Genomic DNA, 24,511 nt, shown 5'->3' with positions numbered 1-24,511 from the left:
GTCAAAGAGTTTCTGACTGGGGTGATGGAAGAATTTGGAAAAAAAGTGGTGGTGGTTGTACAGCATTGTCAATGTATCAGGTTAACAAAAGTAATGGCAAAAACTGCAATTACTTTTGCACCAAACTAATAATTAATTACATTGAGTTTAAACATGGTTTTAATGATAAATTTCGTGCTGTGTGTGTGTGTGTGTGTATATATATATATATATATATATATATATATATATATATAATATATTCTAAATAAACTTTTAAAATGACCTATTTACAAACACAAAAGGCTTTGAAATCAAGGTAACTAGATGCATATTTTCTAAAAGGAAAAGTTTATTTACTAAATAAAGAATTCATAAAAGGATGCTCAGCAATTAGTCTTGGAAACAATTACAATGGCAGCCATAGATTTTTCCCTTATTCTCACTTCAGACAAATATTATGGCAACAGAAAAAAATTATTAATGAATGCAATGAATTGTAAAAGTGAACGAGTGAATAACTGAATGATTAAAACAGAACCATTTAAATAGAGGAACATCTGAGGTTGAATGCTGGGGCCCAGCCCAGTACAGTTGATTGCTCTGCTGATCAGGCAGATGTTAGCTGGTCAAGATGGTCTGCATTCTATATGCACGTAGAACAGACATGGACACAGCTGCCATTTGTGTTTGGTAGGATGGGCTGTTAATTCAAATAGTCATGGGGCTTAACGGTCAGATCAACCAAATTTGTGCCCTGGAACTGTGTCAGATTTTGTAACCTATGTAAGAGTTTTAATCTCACTGAAGCACAGTTTTCTCCTCTAAAAAGTGAAAGAGAGAGAGAAAAAAGTCCAATATCATTGCTTTTTTGTGGAGGTAAAGTACACCTGATTAGGGCCTGTCATGCAGAAGTTCCTTGCTTATTCACTTTTATTTTATTAAGGAGGTTCAAATAAATTCATGATGAACAAATAGTTATTGCACATAAAATATTATGGGTTCTGAAAAGAATATTGGTGCCAGATGTTCATGGTATATAACAATTTTTCTTTTCTTTCTTCGCTAAATGTATACTTAGCATTCTTCATAATTTATGCAATATTAGTTCATCTAAAATCTAAGCTATAGCTCAGAGGATTTGGGGAAATACCCAGCAGTGTTCATAGCAACTCTACTCTTGGTGATCTGTAATGTATCTTTCCTAAGCAAACATAGGGGTTAAAATTGAGGCACATTCCTTGCCTTGGAGGGTTAGTGTTATAAGCACTGATTTTCATGTGTAGAGTTTTTCTAACCTTTTTCTCTTTTTCTCTTCCCCTTTCTTCCATGCTGACTTTGGTGTAGCAGACCACTTGGGGATTGAATTCATGGGTAAGACTAAACAATTTTCTCGTTTAATATCCTTGAAATGCTAAGCTATATAATGTACATAGTGCTTTCCTTCTCTATCTGATTATAATTAAAATGTCTCATTATCAGATGCTATTAGTAGGAAAAAAAATACTCTTGTCGAGTTTTCACTAAGTAATGGCTCAAAATGAAATAATTAACTACTTATTGGAAAGGCAATTTAATGTTTAATGCAGTGTCTGGAATAATACAGAAGTTGTATTTGGTTCCTGGCTTTGATTATTTCCTCTAATTCTCAATTTTCATATCTGTAAAATAGGGATAATAATAGGTTCTATTTTCCTGCACATATAAATTGCTTAGCATAATGTCTGCAACATGGCAAACACTCAATAAAGGATAAAAATCAATGGTTTTTATGTGTCAATTCTTAATTTTTTTTCTAAGTCCCCTTTCTTTTGTGAGATGATTCCTTTGGATACATTTTGGTGTCAATTTTAATTTGGAGTGTGGGCTATTAAATATTTTTATTCACAAAATTAAAATGTTTCCTTTAAAGTATTTGCAGTGAATGGTGTATGTTTTAAAGCATTATAATGCCTTCCGTGGGCATTATTTTTATAGCCAAAGACAATTGCATTCAAAATTAGACCTAATTCTCTGAGTCTATGGTTATACATTAAATGAAGAAAGAACATTTCATAAGGTTCAATATGCATCGTAGTATATGGATGGAAAGACACTCAGGATTTAGAGTTAGGGAAATTGAGAAGATCTAAATTTGAATCAAAGTTCATCTGCTTCCTTGGATTCTGTTAAATTCAGATTTTTTCTCTTATATGATGTGGATATGAATACTTGCTTTATACATGAATGCTTATTGTGATAATAATTATATACTTACTTGTATTAATTTATCCATTCACCCATTCATTCAGCAAATACTTATAAAAGTGTTGATTTGGGATTTTGACATATTTGACAGATATATGTTAAGTTGGTGGTGGTATTGTTGGAAGTGTTGAGAGTTAATTAGAAATTTGTGGAACATCTTTATACTGGAATTGGCGTTCCCAGTTGTATGGTATTACTCATTATTGCTCCATTCTCTGGTTATTACACCATAGAAAAGGCAGAGAGCTCAATTCCTGCAGGCTTGTGGTTTTGTTGGATAGATGTGATGAAAACTCAGAAAACCAATGAAATTTAGCATGTTATTCAAATGAAGCACAATGGAATGTGAGATAGTTGTGGAAGGAAGTGAAAGAAGGATGACCGTCTCAATGAAATCAATTAATAGTCATCATGAGAGCACTTGAACAAGCTGGTGTGATGGAGAGATTATAGTCATATGGCAGATTGGTTGATTTTATATGGCAGATTGGTTGATTTTGATTTTGAAGATGGAGGAGTTATAGGAGATGACAATATTCAAAGCACTCCTATGAGTGTAAATAACCAAACTGAGGTTGAGGGGGGAATAATTTGATAGTAGAGGTCAAGGACCTGAGAGGGCATAGTTTTGGATAAGTTGTCTAATGGATATTCCAGTTACTCATGATAATGCTACGGTTGGGATAGAGAGGAAAAAAATGTTTGTTTTATGCTAAAGTTTCCCATTAATAAGATGAACTATACTGGAATTTAGTAGATGACAAGGAAGAGTATAGTTAAGGGTAATGCCAACTACATCAAAAAATAGAGCCCACGTTATTATAATGGCTCAAAGACAGTCGCAGTTTCCTGATACTACTTTTTCTTGTCCAAGGTAGATGTATTTCCTGTTTAAGGTAGCAAATGACTAGCTTTTTCCAAGTAATGAATTTGAGATCCAGGCTTCTTCCATCTTATGGTTTCATTATTATACAGGTTTCTTTGTTATCTGCATCTAGCAAGCAGATTGGGAAACAGAACAGAGCCAATGCATACCCAATTCTTAAAAGACTGATCTACAAGAACTCATATCACTTTTTGATTAATATTCTATTAGCTAGAGCTAAATCACATGACCTCATTTTACTGTAAAAGAGTCTGGGAAATGGAGCCTGAGAGAATAGAGGAAATGCATTTTTAGAAATCTCTGCCACTGTGTGAATGGCATAAACTTTAAAGGAACAGAATATTTTCATAATAGACCAGAGAAAATGTACATTAGAAGCCAGAAGGACAGATTCCCAATGCTGAAAGTGAGAAAATAAAAACAGCTCTTGAGACAGGTAGAGGAAAATGAGACTTTTCAGGAAAGATTCAGGTTTTAGTTAAAATAGGAGAAAAAAAAGAAAGAGTCAAAGAAGAGATTGAGAATGCAGAGCGTGTGTTGCTGGATGTGGATGAGCAATTTCACTGAGCCAAGTGCAGAGTTTAACTGGTGGAAGAGGAGTAGATAGCTGAGTCATGGGCCACAAATTATGGAAAATTATGGGCATATTTTTTCAGTAAGGATATGTTGTTGAGAAGGGCACACAACTTGTGCCCTCCTCATTCACTAATGATGGCAGGGATTCATAGCATGGAGGTGTGAGCATCAGTAATCATTTTGAATAAAATGGGCCCTGGGCCTCTTGTCCAAGAGAAATTTGCCCCACTAGTCTGTGGTGATTGCAGGCTCAGTGAGGCTTTGTAAGTCGTTCAGCAGAATGCCCTCAAATGCAGGAAACACTGCGTGGTTGGTAGTGGGACTGGGGTAGCTCCAGATCCCCAGTGTAGCCATGGCTGTAGCAAACTAAAATTGCCATGCAAATGTTAATTAGTGTTGAAAGAAATGGACCAGTCTCCATCCTGTTATGCTTCCTATTGTGTCTGAGGACTGCCAGTGGCACTGGTAATTTATAGAGTTACAATTTGCTGTAGATGCAATCTATATATTAAGAGTTCTGTTTTAGAACTCATTTAAAGAAATGTAGCTACTGACACAGGAAAAAAATAGTAGATTGTTGTATAGTTCATCTACATGAACCACAAGACTAAGGTAATAGTGAGTTTTGCAAAAGATAGATTCGAATCATAGCTATAAGACCCTATGGGAAATGAATTCTCAGTGGGTGACTATTTGACTCCAGCGGTAGAGATTTTCTTGGAGGGAAGGGGTTGGGGAACAACTCAGGGCTCAAGGGAGTGGCCGGTATGCATATAGATAATGGCAGCTAAAAAAGGATTGTTTGCAATAGTGAATAGCTTTATAAATTTAGTGAATATACTGTTTTCACTGACCTCAATAAGTCACCCCCACAGATTGTTCTAATTGAATATGTAAAATTCTGTTTGTTGCTTTGAAAACAATATTCTCAGATTTAACTTGTTTATTTTTATTTTTTGAGGTGGTTAGTTTTGAGATGGTTACTTTGCTGAGAATGATGGATTCTCACTCTATTGCCCAGGCTGGAGTGCAGTGGCACAATCTTGGCTCTTTGCAACCCCCGCCTCCTGAGGTTCAAGAGATTCTTCTGCCTCAGCCTCCCAAGTAGCTGGGATTACAGGCGCCTGACACCACCCTCAACTAATTTTTGTAGTTTTAGTAGAAACAGGTTTCACCATGTTGGGCAGACTGTTCTGTAACTCCTGACCTGAAGTCATCTGCCCTCCTCAGTCTCCCAAAGTGCTGGGATTACAGGCATGAGCCACAACGCCCGACTAGATTTAATTTATGATTATAGAATCCATATGGATAAAATATCTTCCATTGAAAGTGCCATCATCCCAAGGAATATGGCATCTCTAGGTATAAATTCAGCTGGAAGCAGAAATGTAGGCATAGTCTATATGTAAATTTAATAATGTCAGTTTATTGTTGTGTCACCAATTAATCAATGCTAGTTCTATTTGTGTGTGTGTGTCAATTTATTTAATAAACTTGATTTTCACAGTTTTAAGTTCATAGCAAAATTGAGAGCAAATAGCAGAGATTTCTTATGTATCCTCTGTCTTCAAATATGCACAGCTACCTCCATAATCAGGATCTCCCACAATAGGGTACATTTGTTACAACTGACAAACCTAAAGCTACATTGACTCATCATTATCATTCAAAGTCCACAGTTTACATTATGGTTCATTCTTGATGCTATATTTTTTATAGATTCAGACAAACGTATAATGATATGTATCCATTGTTATATTATTATACAGAGTAGGTTTACTGCCCTAAAAATCATTTGTGTTCTTTCTAGTCGACCTTCCCTTTCCCCAACCACTGGTATTATTTATTTTTATTTTTTAAATTTTTTATTTTATTTTATTTTATTTTTTATTTTTTATTTTTTATTTTTTGAGACGGAGTTTCGCTCTGTCCCCCAGGCTGGAGTGCAATGGCTCTATCTAGGCTGACTGCAAGCGATGCCTGGGTTCATGCCATTCTCCTGCCTCAGCCTCCCGAGTAGCCAGTACTACAGGTGCCCACCACCATGCCCGGCTAATTTTTTGTATTTTTAGTAAAGACAGGGTTTCACTGTGTTAGCCAGGATGGTTTTGATCTCCTGACCTCGTGATCCACCTGCCTCGGCCTCCCAAAAGTGCTGGGATTACAGATGTGAGCCACCGCGCCCAGCCCCGCTGGTCTTTTTACTATTGTCATAGTTTTAACTTTTCTAGACTGTCATATATTTGAAATAATACCTTTTGTACTGGCCTATTTCACTTAGTAATTTTCTCGTGTGTTTTCATTGCTTGATAGCCCATTTCTTTCTAAAGCTAAATAATATTACATTGTCACATTTTGAAGGACATCTTAGTCATTTCCAACTTTTCAGAATTATGGATATAATTGTTGTAAGCATCTTTGTGCAGGCTTTTGTATAGAAATACATTTTCAACTTGTTGGTGTAAACACCAAAAAGCATGGTTGCTGGGTCATATGGGAAGGGTATGTTTAGTTTTCTTAGAAACTGCCAAACTGTATTCCAAGGTGGCTATACCGTTTTGTATTCCCATCAACAATGAATGAGAGTTCTCATTGCTCCACATGGTCTCCATCATTTGGTGCTGACAGTGTTCTGGATTTGCGCCATTTCAATAGGTATGTAATGTTAACTCACTGTTTCAGTTTGGACTTCACTAATGACACTTAATGTGCAGTAATTTTTCACATGCTTCTTTGCCATCTGCATATTTTCTTTAGGGAGGTGTCTGTCAAGGTCTTTGGCCCATTTTTTAATCAGTGGTTTTCTTATTGTTAAGAATTATTTGTATATTTTGAAAAATGATCCTTTATCAGATATATCTTTTGCAAATATTTTCTGTCATTCTGTGGCTTTTCCCTTTATTCTCTTGACAATAAGCTTTGCAAAGCAGAATTTTTCAATTTTAATAAAGTCCAGATTATAAAATCTTCCTTTCATGTATTGTGCCTTTAACACTGTATCCAAAAAGCAATTGCCAAATCTAGTTTATCTAAATACTCTCATATGTGATCTGCTAGGAGTGTTATAGTTTTGCATTTTACATTTAGGTCTGTGGTTTATTTTGAGATAATTTTTTGTGAATAGTGTAAGATCTGTGTCTAGGTTCATGTTTTATTGGATGTGGATGTCAAGTTCTTCTAGCATTATTTGTTGAAAAGTTTATCTTTTCTCCATTGTACTGTCTTTTCTCTTTTGTCAAAGATCAGCTGACTATATTAATGTGTATCTATTCTGGGTTCTCTATTCTGTTCCATTAAACTGTTTGTCTTTTTTTTTTTTTTTTTTGCCAATACCGTACTGTTTTGATTACTATAGCTTCATAGTAAGTATTGAAGCAAAGTGGGGTCAGTCTTTCAACTTTGTCTTTTAATGTTGTGTTGACTTTTCTGGATCTACTGCCTCTCCCTATAAATTTTAGAATCAGTTTATCAAGATACGCAATATAACTTCCTAGGATTTTTATTGGAATCGCATTAAATCGATAAATGAAGTTGAAAAGAGCTGACATCTTGGCAATGTTGAGTATTCCTATTCATGAACATGGAATATCTCTTCACTTACTTAGGTTTTATTTTTTAAGTCTTTCATTAGCGTTTTATCATTTTATTTGTATACTTCTTTTATTTTGCTAGACTTATTCCTAGATATTTCATTTTGGGGCATGCTAATGTAAATGCTGTTGTGTTTTTAATTTTGTATCGTATTTGTTTATTACTTGTATGTAGGAAAATTATTGACTTTATATGTTAACCTTGTATCCTGTTGCAGTGATATAATCATTTATTTGTTATAGGAATATTTTTAATTTTTAAATTCTTTTTTACCTAAGCAATCAAGTCATCTGCAAAGACAGTTTTACTTCTTCCCTTTCCAATCTGTGTACCTTTTGTTTCCTTTTCTTATCTTATTTAATTCACTACAACTTCCAGTATGATGTTGAAAAAGAACAATGAAAAGGGGCAACTTTGCCTTGTTCATAATCTTAATGAGAAAGCTACAAGTTTCTTATCATTAAAAATTATATTAGGTATAGATATTTTGTAGATATTCTTTGTCAAGTTGAAAAAGTCCACCTCTATTTCTAGTTTACTGAGAGTTTTTACCGTAAATGAGTGTTGGATTTTGTCAAATACTTTCTTTAAATCTATTGATATGATCATGTGATGTTTTTTAGTCTCTTGATGTGACGGATTACATTAATTGATTTTTAATATTGACCCAACTTTGCGTACCTGAGATAAATGGATAAATGTCACTTGCTTGTGTTGTCCAGTTGTTATATTTTAATTAGATACATAACACATTTTTTCTCTTACTTTTGTTATTCTTGCTTTGAGCAATATGAATTTCACTTATTCTTGAGGAACACAGGGTCACAAGGAGGTGATGATCTGAAGCACACATCTCTTCTTCCCAAATCTTTATACTCTCAATGACCAGCTCTATTTGTGAGCTTACTGATCAGTCTCAAAACCACAATACTTCATAGAGTTTAACAAATTCCTATTTTATAGCAGGAAACTCCAAGTCATATGCTGCAAGAATCCTATATTTAATTGACACACATTTGTCACATTTACTATATGCCAGATGTATAAGATATTGGATATGCAGATATATAATTCATATTCCTAGATGTCCAAAACTTCTAAAACTAAAAAGAGAAAGCTACACGTAAGTAAGGTGTTATAATAAGTGCACTAAAAAAGGTTTAGACAAGATATGATATGAAAAAAAAAAAGAAAGCAATTGAATGGACTTGGAAAGTTCAGAAACAGCTTTCTAGGAGAGGAGACACTTAAGCTGAGTATCAGCCAAAGTGGATAAGCTATACTGAGAAATGCCGTAGTGCAAATCTATACTGGCCCCATATTGCTCCCAAATTAAAGTGAGATTTGCTATTTCAGTCCTTCTTCCTGTATCTATCAGCTTCTGAGACTCACCACTTTAGGACTGGAAAGAGGATATCAACTCCAGGAAAAACAAGTAACCAAAAAGGTTTTTGAATTGATCTATTAATTTTAAGGAGTGATTATCCTATTGAGGAAGTCATGCCAAACCTAATGTCTATAAAACTGTCAACATTCAACAGGATTTTTCACTTATATTCATGAGTTTTTCTTAATGATGCTCCTGGGATTGTTACCATGGAAATTTCAACAGCAAATACTGATTTGGAATATGGTGTCACTTAAAAAATGAAGTTCACTGACATAATTAGAGCAGAAATTTGGAAATGCACACAGAAGCAGAATTGTGTTTGTGAAGTTTTTGAAATAAAGTGAGTTGATAGAAAATCAGTAACAAGAAATGTATATCTTAAATTCATGTCTTAGCCTCATTCATTCATGCATGCATGAGGGAAAATAGAGATTTTTACGGTCAGATGTTTGAAATTTCCTTAACAGTTTGAATAGATCAAGAGACAGAATTGACAGGCTTCCTCATAAGCCCAAATATTCATTGAGTGATGTGAGAAACAACCAAGCATTTAGTTTAGGCAGCTGACCAAAGGGCATGTCAGACTGGCCATTTTGGAAGGTGCATTTTGGAAGGATTTCTTATCTAACAAATATCTAGCTACTGTGTGAGATGCCCAATCATGAAACATATCTCCTTATGTCCTTTTGAGCTATTTGTTAAGTAGTTATTTTTCTAACAATGCCTTGATGCATTTGATGTTCCAAGCATCAAAGATGTTTATATGAAAGCAGGTGCAATCCCATTTGAAAATGTACTAGCAAGGGACAAGGAGAGTTGAAGATTATGTGGAAGATCTTTCATGCAAATTTCCTTCATTCTCATCTGTTAAACGAAATGAATGCTGTCAGTTAAATGTTTTGTTGATGATTTGACATTGTTTTTAGGATAGCATAATATATTTAGGGAAAGTATTGTTTGAGCAAATTCTGGTGTAAGTTTTTTTAATCAAAAGATGTATAGAACATAGAAAAATGAGATTCTTAATTAAAATCATAAAATGTCATTCTAAGATAATCTTTGTATTTTTTAAGTTAAAAAAGAAAAGAAACAGTGTTTTCCATATGGACGGCATAGAAATGTGTTATACTCAAAGTCTGTGATATAAAATATATTTATAGGTTTAGAATTGATAGAATATTACTTCAAACTTGATCATATATTGGGTATTCTTTCATCCCCTTGTGTAAAGAAAATAGGCTTTAGTGCATTTTAGTGAGCACTGGGGATAATATCCTAAGAAGTGACCAGTTTATGATCCTGTTTAGATGATAGGAAGTGTTTTTTTTTTTTTTTTTTCTTAGAGCTACCCTGCATATTGTAAATGAATTGGTGTTTCCCTTTAAATCTAACAGGCTCATATGTCAATCAAATGAATTCATATTTCTGTTCTAGTTTGTGAATTGGCATTAGAGATAGAACTGAGGATTCTTTTTTCCTAAGTTGGAGTCTCTGAAGTAGACTTATTTGTTAAAAAAAAAAAAAAAAAAAAAAAAGCGTTTTCATTCATTTGAATATATTATATTTGTGTAGAATAAAATGGTAATTTATGGATATATATGCATAGATGTGTGTTTGTGGAGGAGTGCCATTAAAAGAGTTTAGTTTTGCTAGTGTGCCCTTTGCCATGTTAAACTATATGAGAAATCAGATATGATGGAAAAACAAAAGTTACATGATTCTTTAAGCTCTCAAAATAAGTGCAGGGAGTAGTAACTATTTATATCTTTATCTTATAAATGACAAAACCTGACTACTAATTAGCTGAAATATCTTTCTAAAGAGCAGGAAAGTAGCAGATAGGAGTTGAATTCTTTCTTTCTCCAGAGCTCTTGAATTATTTAGGTGACTAACGGATGGGCAAGAGGGCTCCATGGTTCCTCAAAGAGGTTATACTCTGGCAATGTTTCAAATGGCAAAGCAGTTCTGTGACTAGTCCTTAGTTTTTTGAAGGTGATGTTTTCTGAATCTCTTCATGTCATAAGGATCTTGGCTAGTAACTCACAATTATCCAAGCTACAAGCAAATGAAATATGAACCAGATCTTCTTTATAGCTATATATTCAGAATTATAACTGCCAACAGTATAAAAAGGACCACTTAGCTGGTCATTGTGTTCTTTCATATAGGATAATCTACAGACGTTGTATTGTATTGAAGATTTTGTGGTGAGTACAGACTGTGTTGAGAGAAGTCAGTTGGGTGGTTCTACTGTGTATGCCATTGGGGTATAAAGACCTTACTCATCTATCTCCTCTGATAGAAAACATTTGCCAAATGAAATAGTGATTTGAACCATCTCTCCACTGGTTCCTAAAGATTCTGTTGAAGAAGTATTTAATACTTACACAATATTGTTTTCTCACTTATTTTATTTTAAGGAATATGACCTCTCTCTATTTTTTATTTTTCAAGGCAGGATCTTGCTCTGTCACCCAGGCTGGAGTGGAGTGGTGTAATCGTGGCTCATTGTAGTCTTGACCTCCCAGGCTCAAGTCTTCCTCCCACTTTATCCTTCTGTGTAGCTGGGACCAGAGGCATGTGTCACCATGTGCGGCTAATTTTTTTTTTTTCTTTCTTTTTTTGTAGAGATGGGGCTTCTCTATGTTGCCAAGGCTGGTATCAAACTCCTGGGCTCAAGAGATTCTCCTGCTTTGGTCTCTCAAAGTGGTAGGATTACAGGCGTGAGCCAATGTGCCGGGCCCACTCTCTCCCTTTACACTTTGATTTTTTGTTTGTTTGTTTATTTTAACATAGGCCTCAGTACATGCACTGTTAATCACAAGCCCTCCAAGTGTTTTGTTTTAACAAAGTTATCTTTATTTGACATGGATGTTCCAAAGACTACCAAGCCATACATGTAAGGATAATATTTTGGCTTAATTATTAAGAGTAGTCATTAGCCCATATTGGTACCTCCTACTGGGAGAAGTAAAAGTGTTTACACAAAATCACGACAACTAAGTCAAATAAATTCAATTCTGAGATGATTTTCAGGTAAGATTAATAGTGTTCAGTGATCTTTGAAAATGATATAACCAAAAGATGTATTGAAGAAGTATGCAGGTCTATTAATCATGATTTCTACAAAGAAGAACATGAGTATTTCTGTAAAGATGTTTTTGGACAAGATTTTAACATCAGCTAATCAAATTTGATTGGTAGACACTGAGGAAAGTATTAAACTATTGGAAAAAGCAGTGCTGTTCACTGAAGGCTAATCTAAGACCAATACATCTTTGCTAGATTAATAGTATGATATTTTCCTTAAAGTTGTTAAATAACTAGATTGGAAGTTTCTATGTAGGTGTGAATATATGGATGTTAGCAAAATCTTGGGCAGACTTTCATGAATTTCTTATGTAATATGGTGAAACATTAATTATGTAGTAATTATACAGTGATAAGTAGATTTGGAGCAATGAATTCTAGCTGAAGGATCAAGACCAGCCATGAGCAGAGCTTCTAGTTTCTTCTAGGGAAACATTTTTATGAACGGAAATAAGGGCATAGCTTGAACATTTACCAAATTATTGAACTTCTTGTAAAAAGTGAACGCTTCTTTGTCAGAGAGCAGGTCTAACAAAAAGGATTGGACATTGGACTTATCAAATCAGACTCAGAATAATCTGATCTTTTAATCAGTATCAAGTTGATTACTTACACATGCCAAATATCTCAACTGCACATGAGTTGGTAGTAGGTTCTGAAAATGTGGAATGTGTTAAAATAAAGGGAAATAATGAGCAACAATGATGTTCAGATTTCCATTAGAAAGTAAATCTCAGAGAGAGTCAGGCATGGTGGCTCACGCCTGTAATCCCAGTAGTTGGGAGGCCAAGGCAGGTGGATCGCTTGAGGTCATGAGTTCAAGACCACCCTGACCAACATGGTGAAACCCCGTCTCTAGTAAAAATACAAAATTAGTCAGGTGTGGTGGTGCGTGCCTGTAATCCCAGCTACTTGGGACGCTGAGGCAGGAGAATCTCTTGAACCCTGGAAGCAGAGGTTGCATTGAGCCAAGATTGTGCCACTGCCTTCCAGCCTGGGCAAAAAAATTGAAACTCTGCCAAGAAAAAAAGAAAGAAAGAAAGAAAGTAATTCTGAGTTATCAGAGAGGTTAAAAAATTGTTTTTTTATGTCCAGTTCTGCCTTACCATTGCTTCAGGAGCTAGGATAAGTCAGTGGAATAGGACGGGGAAGAAAGGACAATGATGGAACATCTGCAGATGCAGCAAAATGAAGATGATACAGGTTCTTTTCAATAAGCAGAGTCTGTCTGCTTTGTGAGCTCATGATGGTTCAGTCAGTCAGAATGTGTTGAGTTCCTGTGAGAGCTCAGGCCTTGTACTGGGCCAGCTACAATAAGTCAAGCGAGACAGACTCTCAAGAAGTTCACAGTTCAGTGCATGAGACACACTTTTTCTTTCTTTTTTTTTTTTTTTTTTGAGGCTGAATTTCTCTCTTGTTGCCCAGGCTGGAGTGCAATGGTGCAATCTTGGCTTACTACAACCTCTGCCTCCTGAGTTCAAGCAATTCTCCTGCCTCAGCCTCCTGAGCAGCTGGGATTACAGGTGCCTGCCACCATGCCTGGCTATTTTTTTTTTTTTATTTTTTATTTATTTTTATTTATTTTTATTTTTAGAGGAGACAGTTTCACCATGTCGGTTAGGCTGGTCTTGAACTCCTGATCTCAGGTGATCCACCTGCCTTAGCCTCCCAAAGTGCTGGGATTACAGGCGTGAGCCACGGCATCCAGCCACATGGGACAGACTTTTAAACCAATTATTGCAATTCTTGCAAAAAGGACTTAAATTGAAGTTTTGTTTTGTTTTACAAAAGGTCAGATGAAGATGTCCCAGACATATACAGGATGTTAATATATGTTTGACACACATGAACATAAATAGAATTTGAGCTCACATACATGTAGAAAACATTAGGTTCTGCACCTCTACTGCATTTTTTCACAAAGTCTTAGGTGTATTCTATTCATCTGTGAATCTCAGAGAGAAATCTATTGTAGGCAACCTTTTTTGAACTATTTGTCTAAAGGAGCATATATGCTAGAGCTACGGTTAAGGTAAATCCTGGGGTAAAGGGAGACAGAGGAAGGAGCACCCACATACATCAGAATAGTTCAGGCCATTTTTAAGTGAAAGAATAAAAAATAATGTTTCTACAGTTGGTAGCTGGAGGAAGGAAACATGAGAGAGAGGGAAAAGGAAGAGGGAAATAAGAGATGGAAGAGCACATTTGGGAAATGGCAAGGAGTCCCAGAACTGGATAAACTTGATGTAGTTGGTGAAGGGGCCAGAGCAGATTATGACCATCCTGTCTGCCCTTTGAAATAAGTGTAATCTTATCTTGTTGCAGAAGAAAACCTTCTGAGGTTTCAAGCAGGAAAGTGATGAGATTTTCTTAAACAGCTTACTCTGTCAGTAGCTGTGTGCAGAGTTTGCCTGAAGGCACTGATCGCAGAATCCTAGCTAATGGAACAAGCTTGGGATTTTACTTCAAATATTCACCAAATGCTAGCCCTTTAAGCAACCCTGTGGACATTAGAAGGATAAATTTTCATTTAGTCTATGCCAGATTCAGAGAAAGCGGCAAGTGCAGAATGCCTGGGGAGGCAGTGAGATGAGTTGCAAAGTGGACCTTGAACTGGTCTTCGAGGGAAGAGCATTTGATTTTTATGGACAGAGATGGAAACATCCTAATGAAGATGTCAGCGTAAACAGGATGAGGATGAGGCAATCTGTTTGGAAATATTGGCTCTCATCAACAAAGGGAATCACATTATAATTTAATTTGGATTACATATACCTTTTCCCTTAAAACATACATAAAAGGATACCATTCCCCTGCATGAAACTTTCTAATGGATTTAGAAAGAAATCTAGGTACTATCAGCTGCCATGCCAAGTCTTCCATGCTTTGGCTCTGCCTAGCACCCTGACCACTCCTACCACGTTATTATTCTCATTTCTCTACCTACCCCAGGGCCTTTGTCCTGCCTTTCCCTCAGCACTAGCTATTGTACTTATCTGCACATGGTTGATTCCTTCTCATAATAAATAATTCAATTAAATACATTCTGTAAGAGATTTGACTTAGCCTCTCTATTTTATGTACTGCCTATTTTATTCGTATTAGCTTCTTTTGTTTCCTCCATTGCATTTATTAAAGTCTAACTAATTTATGTGTTCACTTTTTTCTCATCAGCCTCTTCACTAGGAAATAAGTTCTGTGATAGCAGAACTTGCTGGTTGTGGATCTCCAGCCCAATGCTTAGCATGATTATAAAAGTTCGAGGAATACTTATTGAAATAACACTTGTAAAAATAAATGTAAATGGTATATGTTTTTCTTAACTCTTAAGTTGCTTAAATGCCTAAAACGTATAAGCGAAGCACCCATGAAACACAAGAGCATGCAATTTAGTTCTAGATTAATTCTCAATCAGAGATATTCTTTCTTGAGATTTCCTCTGTTTAACCAGTAGCATTAAAAAATGGTATTAATTTAATGAAGGTTTTTTTTTGGGGGGGGGGATGGAGTCTCCATCTGTGGCCCAGGCTGGAGTGCAGTGGCACGCTCTCGGCTCACTGCAAGCTCCGCTTCCCGGGTTCACGCCTTTCTCCTGCCTCAGCCTCCGGAGTAGCTGGGACTACAGGCGCCCACCACCACGCCTGGCTAATTTTTTTTGCATTTTTTAGTAGAGATGGGGTTTCACCGTGTTAGCCAGGATGGTCTCGATCTCCTGACCTCGTGATCCGCCTGCCTCGGTCTGCCAAAGTGCTGGGATTACAGGTATGAGCCACTGCCCCCGGCCTAAAGAAGACTTTTTAAATTTGAAGCTAGTAGTACTGAATGCTAAAGTTGTTAAACATTAATGTTTCCAACAGGATTGGAACTCAGCTTACGGAAGTCAAGTAAACTTGCTTATCCAGTGAGGTCGCCTCTCTGCATGTTGCATTCACTCTTCTGAGAAGGATTTCATCCCCCCCTTTTTTTTTTTTTTGCATGAGAATTGAAACAGAAGATTATGCTATATTGAAAGTATATTGAATATGGGCTCCTTTTTTGATGAAGCTTTCAAGCACTCACCAGTTATGAGGCATAGAGGAAAGAGAATGAATGTTCACTATTATATAAGTTATGGGCATGGTAGGTGACTTCACAGGAGTTATCATATTTTGTCTTTTGAAATTACCAAGAATCTTCAATACATGATGTATGAAATCACTATAACCTGAGTCACCTGACCTTTGGTTTGGGGAAAATTGTTCCCCAAATACTGATGAGTAGCCCACACTGAGGCTTAGCTTCAGCCTTCCCTGCCGGTTCTAGTCCACAGGGGCCTCTCTTCCCCAACCTCCGACAGCATGGAGTTGTGGGAATAGTACTGACCCATCCCATTCACCTCCCTTCTCCGGCTGCCTGAAGTAAAGGATACTTCATTTTAGTATCCTTGGGAATACCAGATTTGGGGAGCTATGTAATATGTATTCAAGAAAGCTGTCCATATTTAGAGTGAGGGTGAGTGAGACTGCCATTCGTGAGAAAGAAAGACATAGAGATTCAGGACACAGAAAGTTAGTCTTTTTAAAAAGCCTAGTAAGGGAATTTTTCCCCATGATATACGTGAAGAAATAAGGCCGATGAAAGTAAAAGTAATATGCCCAACTGATAAATAGTAAAGATGAATAATAATCCAGATCCAAATGTCTCTAAAGCTTGAACTCTTCCCATAATCCTTCCCCAGCAGCATAATATAAAATGGTGTATTTTCTCCAAATATGATGATGTCCTACTTTGTGCTGGGCTCCAAGCACACTAGGCCAGGGCCATAACTACATTCAACTAGGGCCTCAGGTGTAGAAGGTACATCATGGGTAGGTTGGCCAGATTTAGTAAATAAAAATGCAGGACAACACATACATTTAAATTTCAGAGATGCAACAAATACTTTTGTAGACTCGGTATGTTTCGTGTATTGCATGAGGTGTGTCTATAAACATCGTATTTGTTGTTTACATGAAGTTCAAATTAACTCATTTTTGAGTATTTTATCTGGCAACCCATGCTGTAGGGCCATGAGCACCGTAAGGAGTGGCCCCCCAATGACCCGTTTCTGTCTCACACTCCAGTTCCCATGAAGGCTGAATTAGAGTTAATATGAGCAGTACAGGAAGATAAGCAGAATTAATGAGGAACTTTAGCAAAAGGGGTTGAAATAAGAGTGTGCTTTGTGTCCCAAGGGGCAGCTCTGCTTGTTACACGATGAAAATTAGGCACAAAATGCTAAACTGTTTCCAAATTGTCTTGGCAGCTATGGTTGTTTAACAAGGCAAACACAACCTGCAAGCTCATTGGTTCTGGGCAGGATGGTTCCTGCTGTCAGAGCAATTGATGAACTATTTTAAAGCCAAGTTCTTATTGTGAGTGAAATAGATTAACACCTCAGATATGGATGCTTCAAAAAGCAAATAGTAGCATGCGAACTTAGTTAATGAGTTTTTGAGGAAGAAAGTACCATTTAACTTACCAAAAGATGCAGTTCAAGGCTTTATTAATGAAGTAATAACAGCTGTGTCTTTATCTGTTCACTACCCATTCATTTTCTCATTACATTCAGGCTGCTAACTTCAGTCACAAACATGCTTGTATGAGAATGTAGGGCCTTTTATTCCTACCAAAAAATAATCAAGATGTCTATCTTCTAGAGTTGTACTGTATCACAGTAGTGATTCAATGATTCTACTTTTCTATTGCTGTGAGAAAAAGGCCTGCTATAGGATTCAAGCACTGTATTAAACACACACACACATACACACACACACACACACACACACTCACACTCTGAAGCCAGGTGGACATTTATCAAATTTTGACTTCATCTCCTATATGCTGTGAGACATGGGCTATCTGCCTAGCTATATATATCTATGTATTTTTGTATGTGTGTATGTATTTATCTATATCAATGTCCACCTCTGATGGTTCATTAATATAAAGATTGATGATGTAACACACCACATATGCATGTCTTGACATATAGGCAATTAAACTATGTTCTTCCTTTCTTCATTTCCTAATGTACTACACTGTGTTTTCCTGTTTTACTGAGTGTGCATGTGTGTCTGGAAACCCTCAAGAACCGGGCTGTGTGCTTTAGGAGTCTTCCTCATTTTTTTCCCCTGGAACAGTGCCAAATACTACAGAATTTTAGATGCATCTTGCCTCACCACCTGGCTAACCTCATCTCATCTACTCACGCCTTTCTCAACCATTCAGAAGCATGTTCTCTTCTTTTAACATGCCGTAATTGTCCATGCCCATCTTTTCTGCATGTAATTTCTACGCGCCATGACACTAAGAGTTACCACCCTTTCCTAGTACATCTTGCATGCAGATCTGCATTTTTAGTGTATTAGGCACTTATGTGTTCTACTGTAACTTTGCTAGATTATGGTGTTACCATGGTTTATGTCTCTATCCCCAAAATATTGTGAAAGACAAAAAGGACATTATCATCTCATTCCAGTCTCAGCTCGAATTTCAAATCCCACTGTCTAAATCAAATCCAGGTGAAGATGAGGCTCTTCACATGTAGTTCCTTAAGCTTTGGCAACACGAGTAGAGTTCTTCTTGACTGTAGATGTGTCAACTAGACAATTATCTGTCCCACGTACACCTAACATGCAACGGCAGACAAGCAAACGTTATAGACATTTCTGCTCAAAAAGGATGGTGAAGGGAATGGAAGGTACTAAAGAATCATTGGTCCATAGCAATAATGTCACCAAATAAGGTAAATGTTGTGAGTTCTTTGGTTAGGTCTCAGAAGTGGTATCATACCACTTTTGCCATATCTTATTTGTCAGGAGTTAGTAGGTCTAGCTCACATTACAAGGAGATAGGGTCCTTGAGGGCATCTTAGAGATTGTCTACCACATACTTTCCCAGAGCCTTTGGCTAGTTTGTGTAGGACTTCCATATGCCACAAAGGTCTATGTCACACATTCTTTTGTGTTATCTTCTCAATACTGCCTGTTTAAGATGGGTAATAGTTGCTACCAATGACTAGGATCCCAGGAAAAGCCCAGATTTAAACACCTGACAAACCAATGATTACTTTAGCTGCCAGTGGCTACCTCTGCGTGGGTGATTAAGACTATTATTCACCTGTAAAATATTCATACCTCTCTCACAGGAATGTGGTTAGTATAAAACAAAATAATGTATTTGGAAGAAAGCAACCATACCCTTTCTCTAAAAACATTTACTTTTATAAGTTTATGATGCTCTCAATGTGTAGAAGACATTGTTTCAAATCTAGTTACATAATATGTTGATGTATGCGGAATATGCCGTATAAGAAGGCATGCTTTTTTTTTCTTGGAAAGTTATATTGTTATAAAAAGTCATGCTTTTGTTATTAAAATCAAACACTATGTAATTACAGGTCTTTTTTTTGCAGCAATTGCCCAATCAAGCTCTTATTTCTGTGAATAAATGATATATTATTATTAATTATACATTTAGTAGAAGTCTCAGAGATCAGCAAGTTGAACCTGTCCCTTTTAGCTGATCAGTCTGTATATAGAGTTGAAATATGTCTGCGTATATAGCACAGGATCATGAAGTCATAGATTCCTGGAATTTAATCTTTGCTTTTTTAATTACTAGAATTTGGGTACATTAATTTTCCTGAGTCTCAGCACTCTTATCTGTAAGACAGGGCTAATAATAGTGCAATGTATATTCTAACAACTCTTGGAATTGTTGAAAAGAATTTCCTGAGTCAACTTATATTTGTTCTCTGATCTGCTCCTTCACCTCATAGTCTGTCTAGTACTTCAACATAATTATCCTGGCTTCTCTCTAAGTCTTATCTCCTTAGTCATGCTTATTATGATATTATTTTCAACTCTTTCTTTTCCTGTGCACTATTTTCAGAAAAGCTGTGGTTTGTCATTAACTTTTCAGAAGTTAAAACCTATGTCCCACGGTATTTTGAAACTTAGTTGAGAGAATGTATGTTATACTTCCAGAGTAGCTCATATGCAGTAAATGATCCAAAGTATCCTGATTCATCTTTTCTATCTTTTTTTCACACCAGATTTGTGTCTCTATCCAGGAGATAGCTTTGTAAATATTTCGCTATAGTTTCTTTTTCCCCTTCTCCAGCCACACTTTACAGAGTGGAGATGATATTATGCAATTCTGTCTATTTGAAATGTATTTATATTAAGTTTTCTTGGTGTGGAAATATTGCTTATATTTATCTTGTAATTTGTTTTGGCTTTATAGTTGTATAAGAGATATAAGCATAATGAGTCTACACCTTGTTGTACCTATCTACCATTAAAATTTTCCCTTGAAAAAAGAAAGATGCTTGTCTTACATAACTGCAGTTGTTTTATATAGCCTTTAGTCAACAAAAATATCACTCTTAGTGGACTAGTCTAGAACTGCCTTTTAGCAACTTCTACTTATATATTATATTTACGATGATTTACTTGAGATATAACACTTTACATATTGTTCTAACTCTTGTCATCTTTGTTTTTTCTGTTCCACAGATAAAAAATAGAGATATTTTTGCATATTGAGGAAATAAGGTTTAAAAATTTGACATTCTTTCAGCCAAAAGAAATTTGGAAAATATTTTTCACCTTTCTGTTTTCCCTGATTAATGTTTAAATTCTCATCAAAACTAAAGTAACTTCTAAAATGCCATTGTAGGTAGGATCTAGTAGTTTGGCAATGCCCACAGTTATGACAAACACAGAAAACTGATTTTGCTGTAAAATGGATACTAAACTATTAAAACAATGTGACATTATCCCCTGTCCTTCTTTAACCAGTAGCATAGTTGTGCTTTCTCCTTCTAACTGATGTTTATTTTCCCAACATATATTTACCAAGTTTTACCTAGAATTGTAGAAGCAAGTGGTTCTTACTCTTCATACTGCAAAGACCTGAATGATGTTTGATAACAACAGAAAAATATATGTAGCATTAAGGATTAGTGTTCTTGCTATTGCCACTAGTCTGACCAATGAAAAGACAGTAATGTGCACATTAAAGTTCTTTTCTCTCATATATACAAAAAATATTGATTCTATCTGATAACAGCTGGAACTTTTCCAGTCATTCTGTCCTTCAGATATACACACTGACAAGTGAGGACATACTGAGATGGGCGTGGATGTCCCTTATTTATTGTTTGCTGTAGAAATGGGATCAAAATCTCAGAACTACAGTTCCAGATTTCAAAACCTTCTTTTTTTAGCTTGTTGTTATAATAAGAAAATATCTTCAATTTGGCAAAGTCAATCTTCTATCCAAGAAGAATAATCTTCTGCCCGTAACTGTAACTTTTCTAAATACTCTTTCTTTTTTGGAAAATGTATGGCTATGTATATATTTTACTACTGAGAACACAATGAGTTTTCTAACACAACTGTGACAATAGAAGGCAAAAGCATGATGCTCCTGTAGCTGAAACATGAGTATTAAAGAAACTATCTTTGAGAAAGCTGGAGTTTTCTCTGAAGACTACAGTGTACCTGCTGGGTCACAGTGATTCCATGGTCCAGGGAGATTGCTTTATTACACCCAACATCTTAGGAGGCTGACATTTCTTACAAGTTGCCATTGTTGAAACAGCAATAGGATATGAATACTATTATTTATTAACTGTAATAAATTATAATTTCTGCCAGTTTATAAAACTACTTGAGTTTGTAAAGCTTCTGCTTATGTAAAAGTGAGACTGAAGTAATTAAGACCAAATATAAATTGTGTCATATGCCAACACAGATCTTCAAAAAAATTAAATATAAACTATACATCGTAAGTCAACTGTAATGTAATCACTAAGGCTTTCAGGGTTTTAGGTATTGAAGAATTGTAGGGCATCTTTGGGGGAAAGTTTACCAGATATCATTTGGAAATGAATCCCCTTTTGAAACTTTGAAAATAGTTAAGATCTGGTTCAGTCTGAGATTCTGTCCCATATAGATGGTAACTCAGGTTCTCTTACAGGAAGAGGAATGTGTATTTGACAATTCTGAGCCTTTTTATAAAGTTTCAGATTGGATCAATACCTCTGGCAGCTTTTTTTGACTAAATGAAAACTACTTCAAATGCATTATTTTACCTATCCAACTGACTTAGTGATTTAATGGAATAATATGACCAATACACTTGGGCTTTGGGGCTTAGTATTGTCAGTGCTATTGATTTGTTCAGAATATTTCCATGAATAGTTTATGGGATCATAGCACATTGTGGCTGAACGGACCCTTGGAGACCTTTCAGTCTGTAATCCAGATCTTCATACTTATTGTGAACTGAGGCTGAGAGATGCTACGAGATGTGCCTACATTTTCTCAAGTAAAGACAAAGTTAAGTTTCAACAGCACACATTTGTTGGCTATCTGCTACTAGGTATAGTCTTATAATTTCACCTTTACTGCTTTTGTCTTTAAATGACAACCAGTTCAGTTCCTCAATTCTTATAGCCCAATGTATTTACACCTAGATAGAAAGATAGACAGTTGTAGTCCTTCTTCAATGAGGATTCCATACAATTAGCTTTGAGACTTGATGACACCCTTGTAAAATCGTTCTAATTAGCAAAGATGCATTATCACAGAAGCAGTTCTTACCCTTCAGAAATGTCTCGGGAAATGTCTCATGTAGTCATTATTTTGATCTGGCTAAAGATGCAGTGTAGCAAGAGTGGCTAGGTTCTACTCCCGGATGCTGTCATGGTGTTATTTTCAAAGGGTGTCTGTAAGCTCTTACTACTGTGCTGTATTCATCTGTGTGTCCCTCATGCCCAGCTCAGAGATTAGGATAGAGCAGGCTCTTAAATGTTGCCGGACAATTGGATTTTCATAAGTCACTTTTAATGATTTTATATATGCTAGCATCAGCTCCAATTACACTGGAAGTGTTATTCTACTCTTACCTAGATGACATTTAAACTCCCTTCACATTGAAAGACAAAATTAACTAAACAAAAAATATGGTTGAAAGAGTTTATGGCAAATAGAATTTGGCTGTGAGTTATGTTTTCCAATCTCTGCTGTATAGAGCAAATTGTTAGAATCAGCATTTATAATTGAGCTTCAACTAAACGTTTTGTTTTATAATTTGCTGTAAGGTAATTAGAAAAATGTGCATGAAAGCATGACACGTATAAATCACAGGTATATTCATCTGAAGTTTTTTGTGCAGTTTATATTTATAGCTCATTCTGTGTACCCAAATCCACTGTATTGAAACAGACAATTAAAGGAAGGTAAAGGGACCATTTTCCCAGCAACTGCAATGTGCTAGGCATGGTGCCAGGCACCGCACAAGCTCTATCTCCATTAATCTTCTCTACTGTAAATATTGCCACCACTTCACAAATAAAGAACCTGGACTATGTACAAAACTGAGCTTAAGGGGATCAATAAATATATTATCTGTTGTTGAACATATGCAGGTCTAATTAAAGTAATTGCTGGTTATATCAAAAGAATTTGTGGTAGAGACAGAAGTTGAGGCCAGTGCTGGCTGACACTGTAGTTATTGTGATAAAGGCAATTTGTATTATTGAGTTACTTTGAATAACACACATTTTACATTTATTTAAATAACAATTTAATTTGTAATAAGTTTACAGATTTTTAAAAATAGAAACATATTATGGCATCATTGTGTATCAAACAAGGGCCATTTATAGGAGCTCCCTTTGTGTGTTCTTATCTTCCTTGTCTAAATGGAGCCAGATGACTAGAAATTGTGGAAAAGCATAGACTGGTTCAATAAAATTGAACCTGGAGACAAATCCAATTCTATACTCTAACGCAGCCCTTTATAAAGTGTGTTCCCTAGTGATATTAAGAGGTGTTTTATTCACACGCACTCACATAGCATACAAACATTCAAAATAAATAAGTGATTACATATGTGCATGACAGAATTCCATGATCAAATATGTTGAGGGATTCCTGCGTTGAAGAAAATAAGCATTTGTCTTAAAATTATGTAAATGCTCATATCCAATGACCGAAAATGTGCCTTGTGAAACTCCAAGGGAGAAATGGAATTAGTGAAATCCCCAAACCTTTTCATCACAAAAATCTCTTTTACAAGAAACAATTGTTAAATCTTGGAAGTGTAAGTAGATAGCATGACACATCTTGGGAAATGCTTATTCATTTCCTTATTAACAAAAGAGTATGAGCACTTACTACATGCTAATCATTTTATAGGTATTGGGAATGCAGAATGATTAAAACTGACAAAGATTTCTGCCCTTGTGGAGCTAATATTCTAGTAGGGAAGACTAAATATAAACAAGACAAATAAGTAAAATATGTATGACTGATTCTGATGATTCTTAAGAAAGAAAAAATAAAAACAAGCAGAGAAAAGGCTGGAGAGTGTCAAGACAAGGAGTTGAATTTTTAAACAGTGAGCTAGGGAAGGCCTCATTGAGAACGTAGTATTTTAGTAGAAATTGAAGTTAAGGAATACGCTCTGTGGATTTTTAAGGGCAAAAGCTTTCAGGCATAGGAAAGTTCAAATTCAAGCGCAAGGCAGCTGTGACTGGAGAGGAATGAACGAGGGGAGGCGTTATAAGAGATGAGGTCAGAAAGGTTACCAGGACCCAGATCAGGAAGGTCCTTGAAGGTTATAGTAAGGAATTTGGTTATGAGTGAAGTGGGGAGCCCTTGGAGGGCTTTGAACACAGGAATGGCAAAACTTGGTATTAGAGCTGAGTTTTTGAG

General features: G+C 35.9%; 1 protein-coding gene across 7 annotated transcripts in view; it reads left to right on the top strand.

The window, feature by feature from the left end:
• The window catches only part of NRG3 (neuregulin 3), a 1,117,203-nt gene that overhangs the window by 993,632 nt on the left and 99,060 nt on the right, over positions 1–24,511 (top strand). For 5 of the 7 annotated variants that reach the window (XM_030941425.1, XM_030941423.1, XM_030941429.1 and 2 more), the window contains one exon: positions 1,327–1,353. In XM_030941425.1, coding sequence (XP_030797285.1) covers positions 1,327–1,353 — 27 coding nt within the window. The remainder of the gene's footprint in view (positions 1–1,326; positions 1,354–24,511) is intronic. The other 2 variants (XM_030941427.1, XM_030941426.1) reach the window with 1 other exon arrangement.

Source organism: Rhinopithecus roxellana, chromosome 11, assembly GCF_007565055.1.
Source record: "Rhinopithecus roxellana isolate Shanxi Qingling chromosome 11, ASM756505v1, whole genome shotgun sequence".
In the NCBI taxonomy this organism is placed as follows: domain Eukaryota; kingdom Metazoa; phylum Chordata; class Mammalia; order Primates; family Cercopithecidae; genus Rhinopithecus; species Rhinopithecus roxellana.
This window is presented reverse-complemented; position numbering and strand designations above follow the sequence as displayed.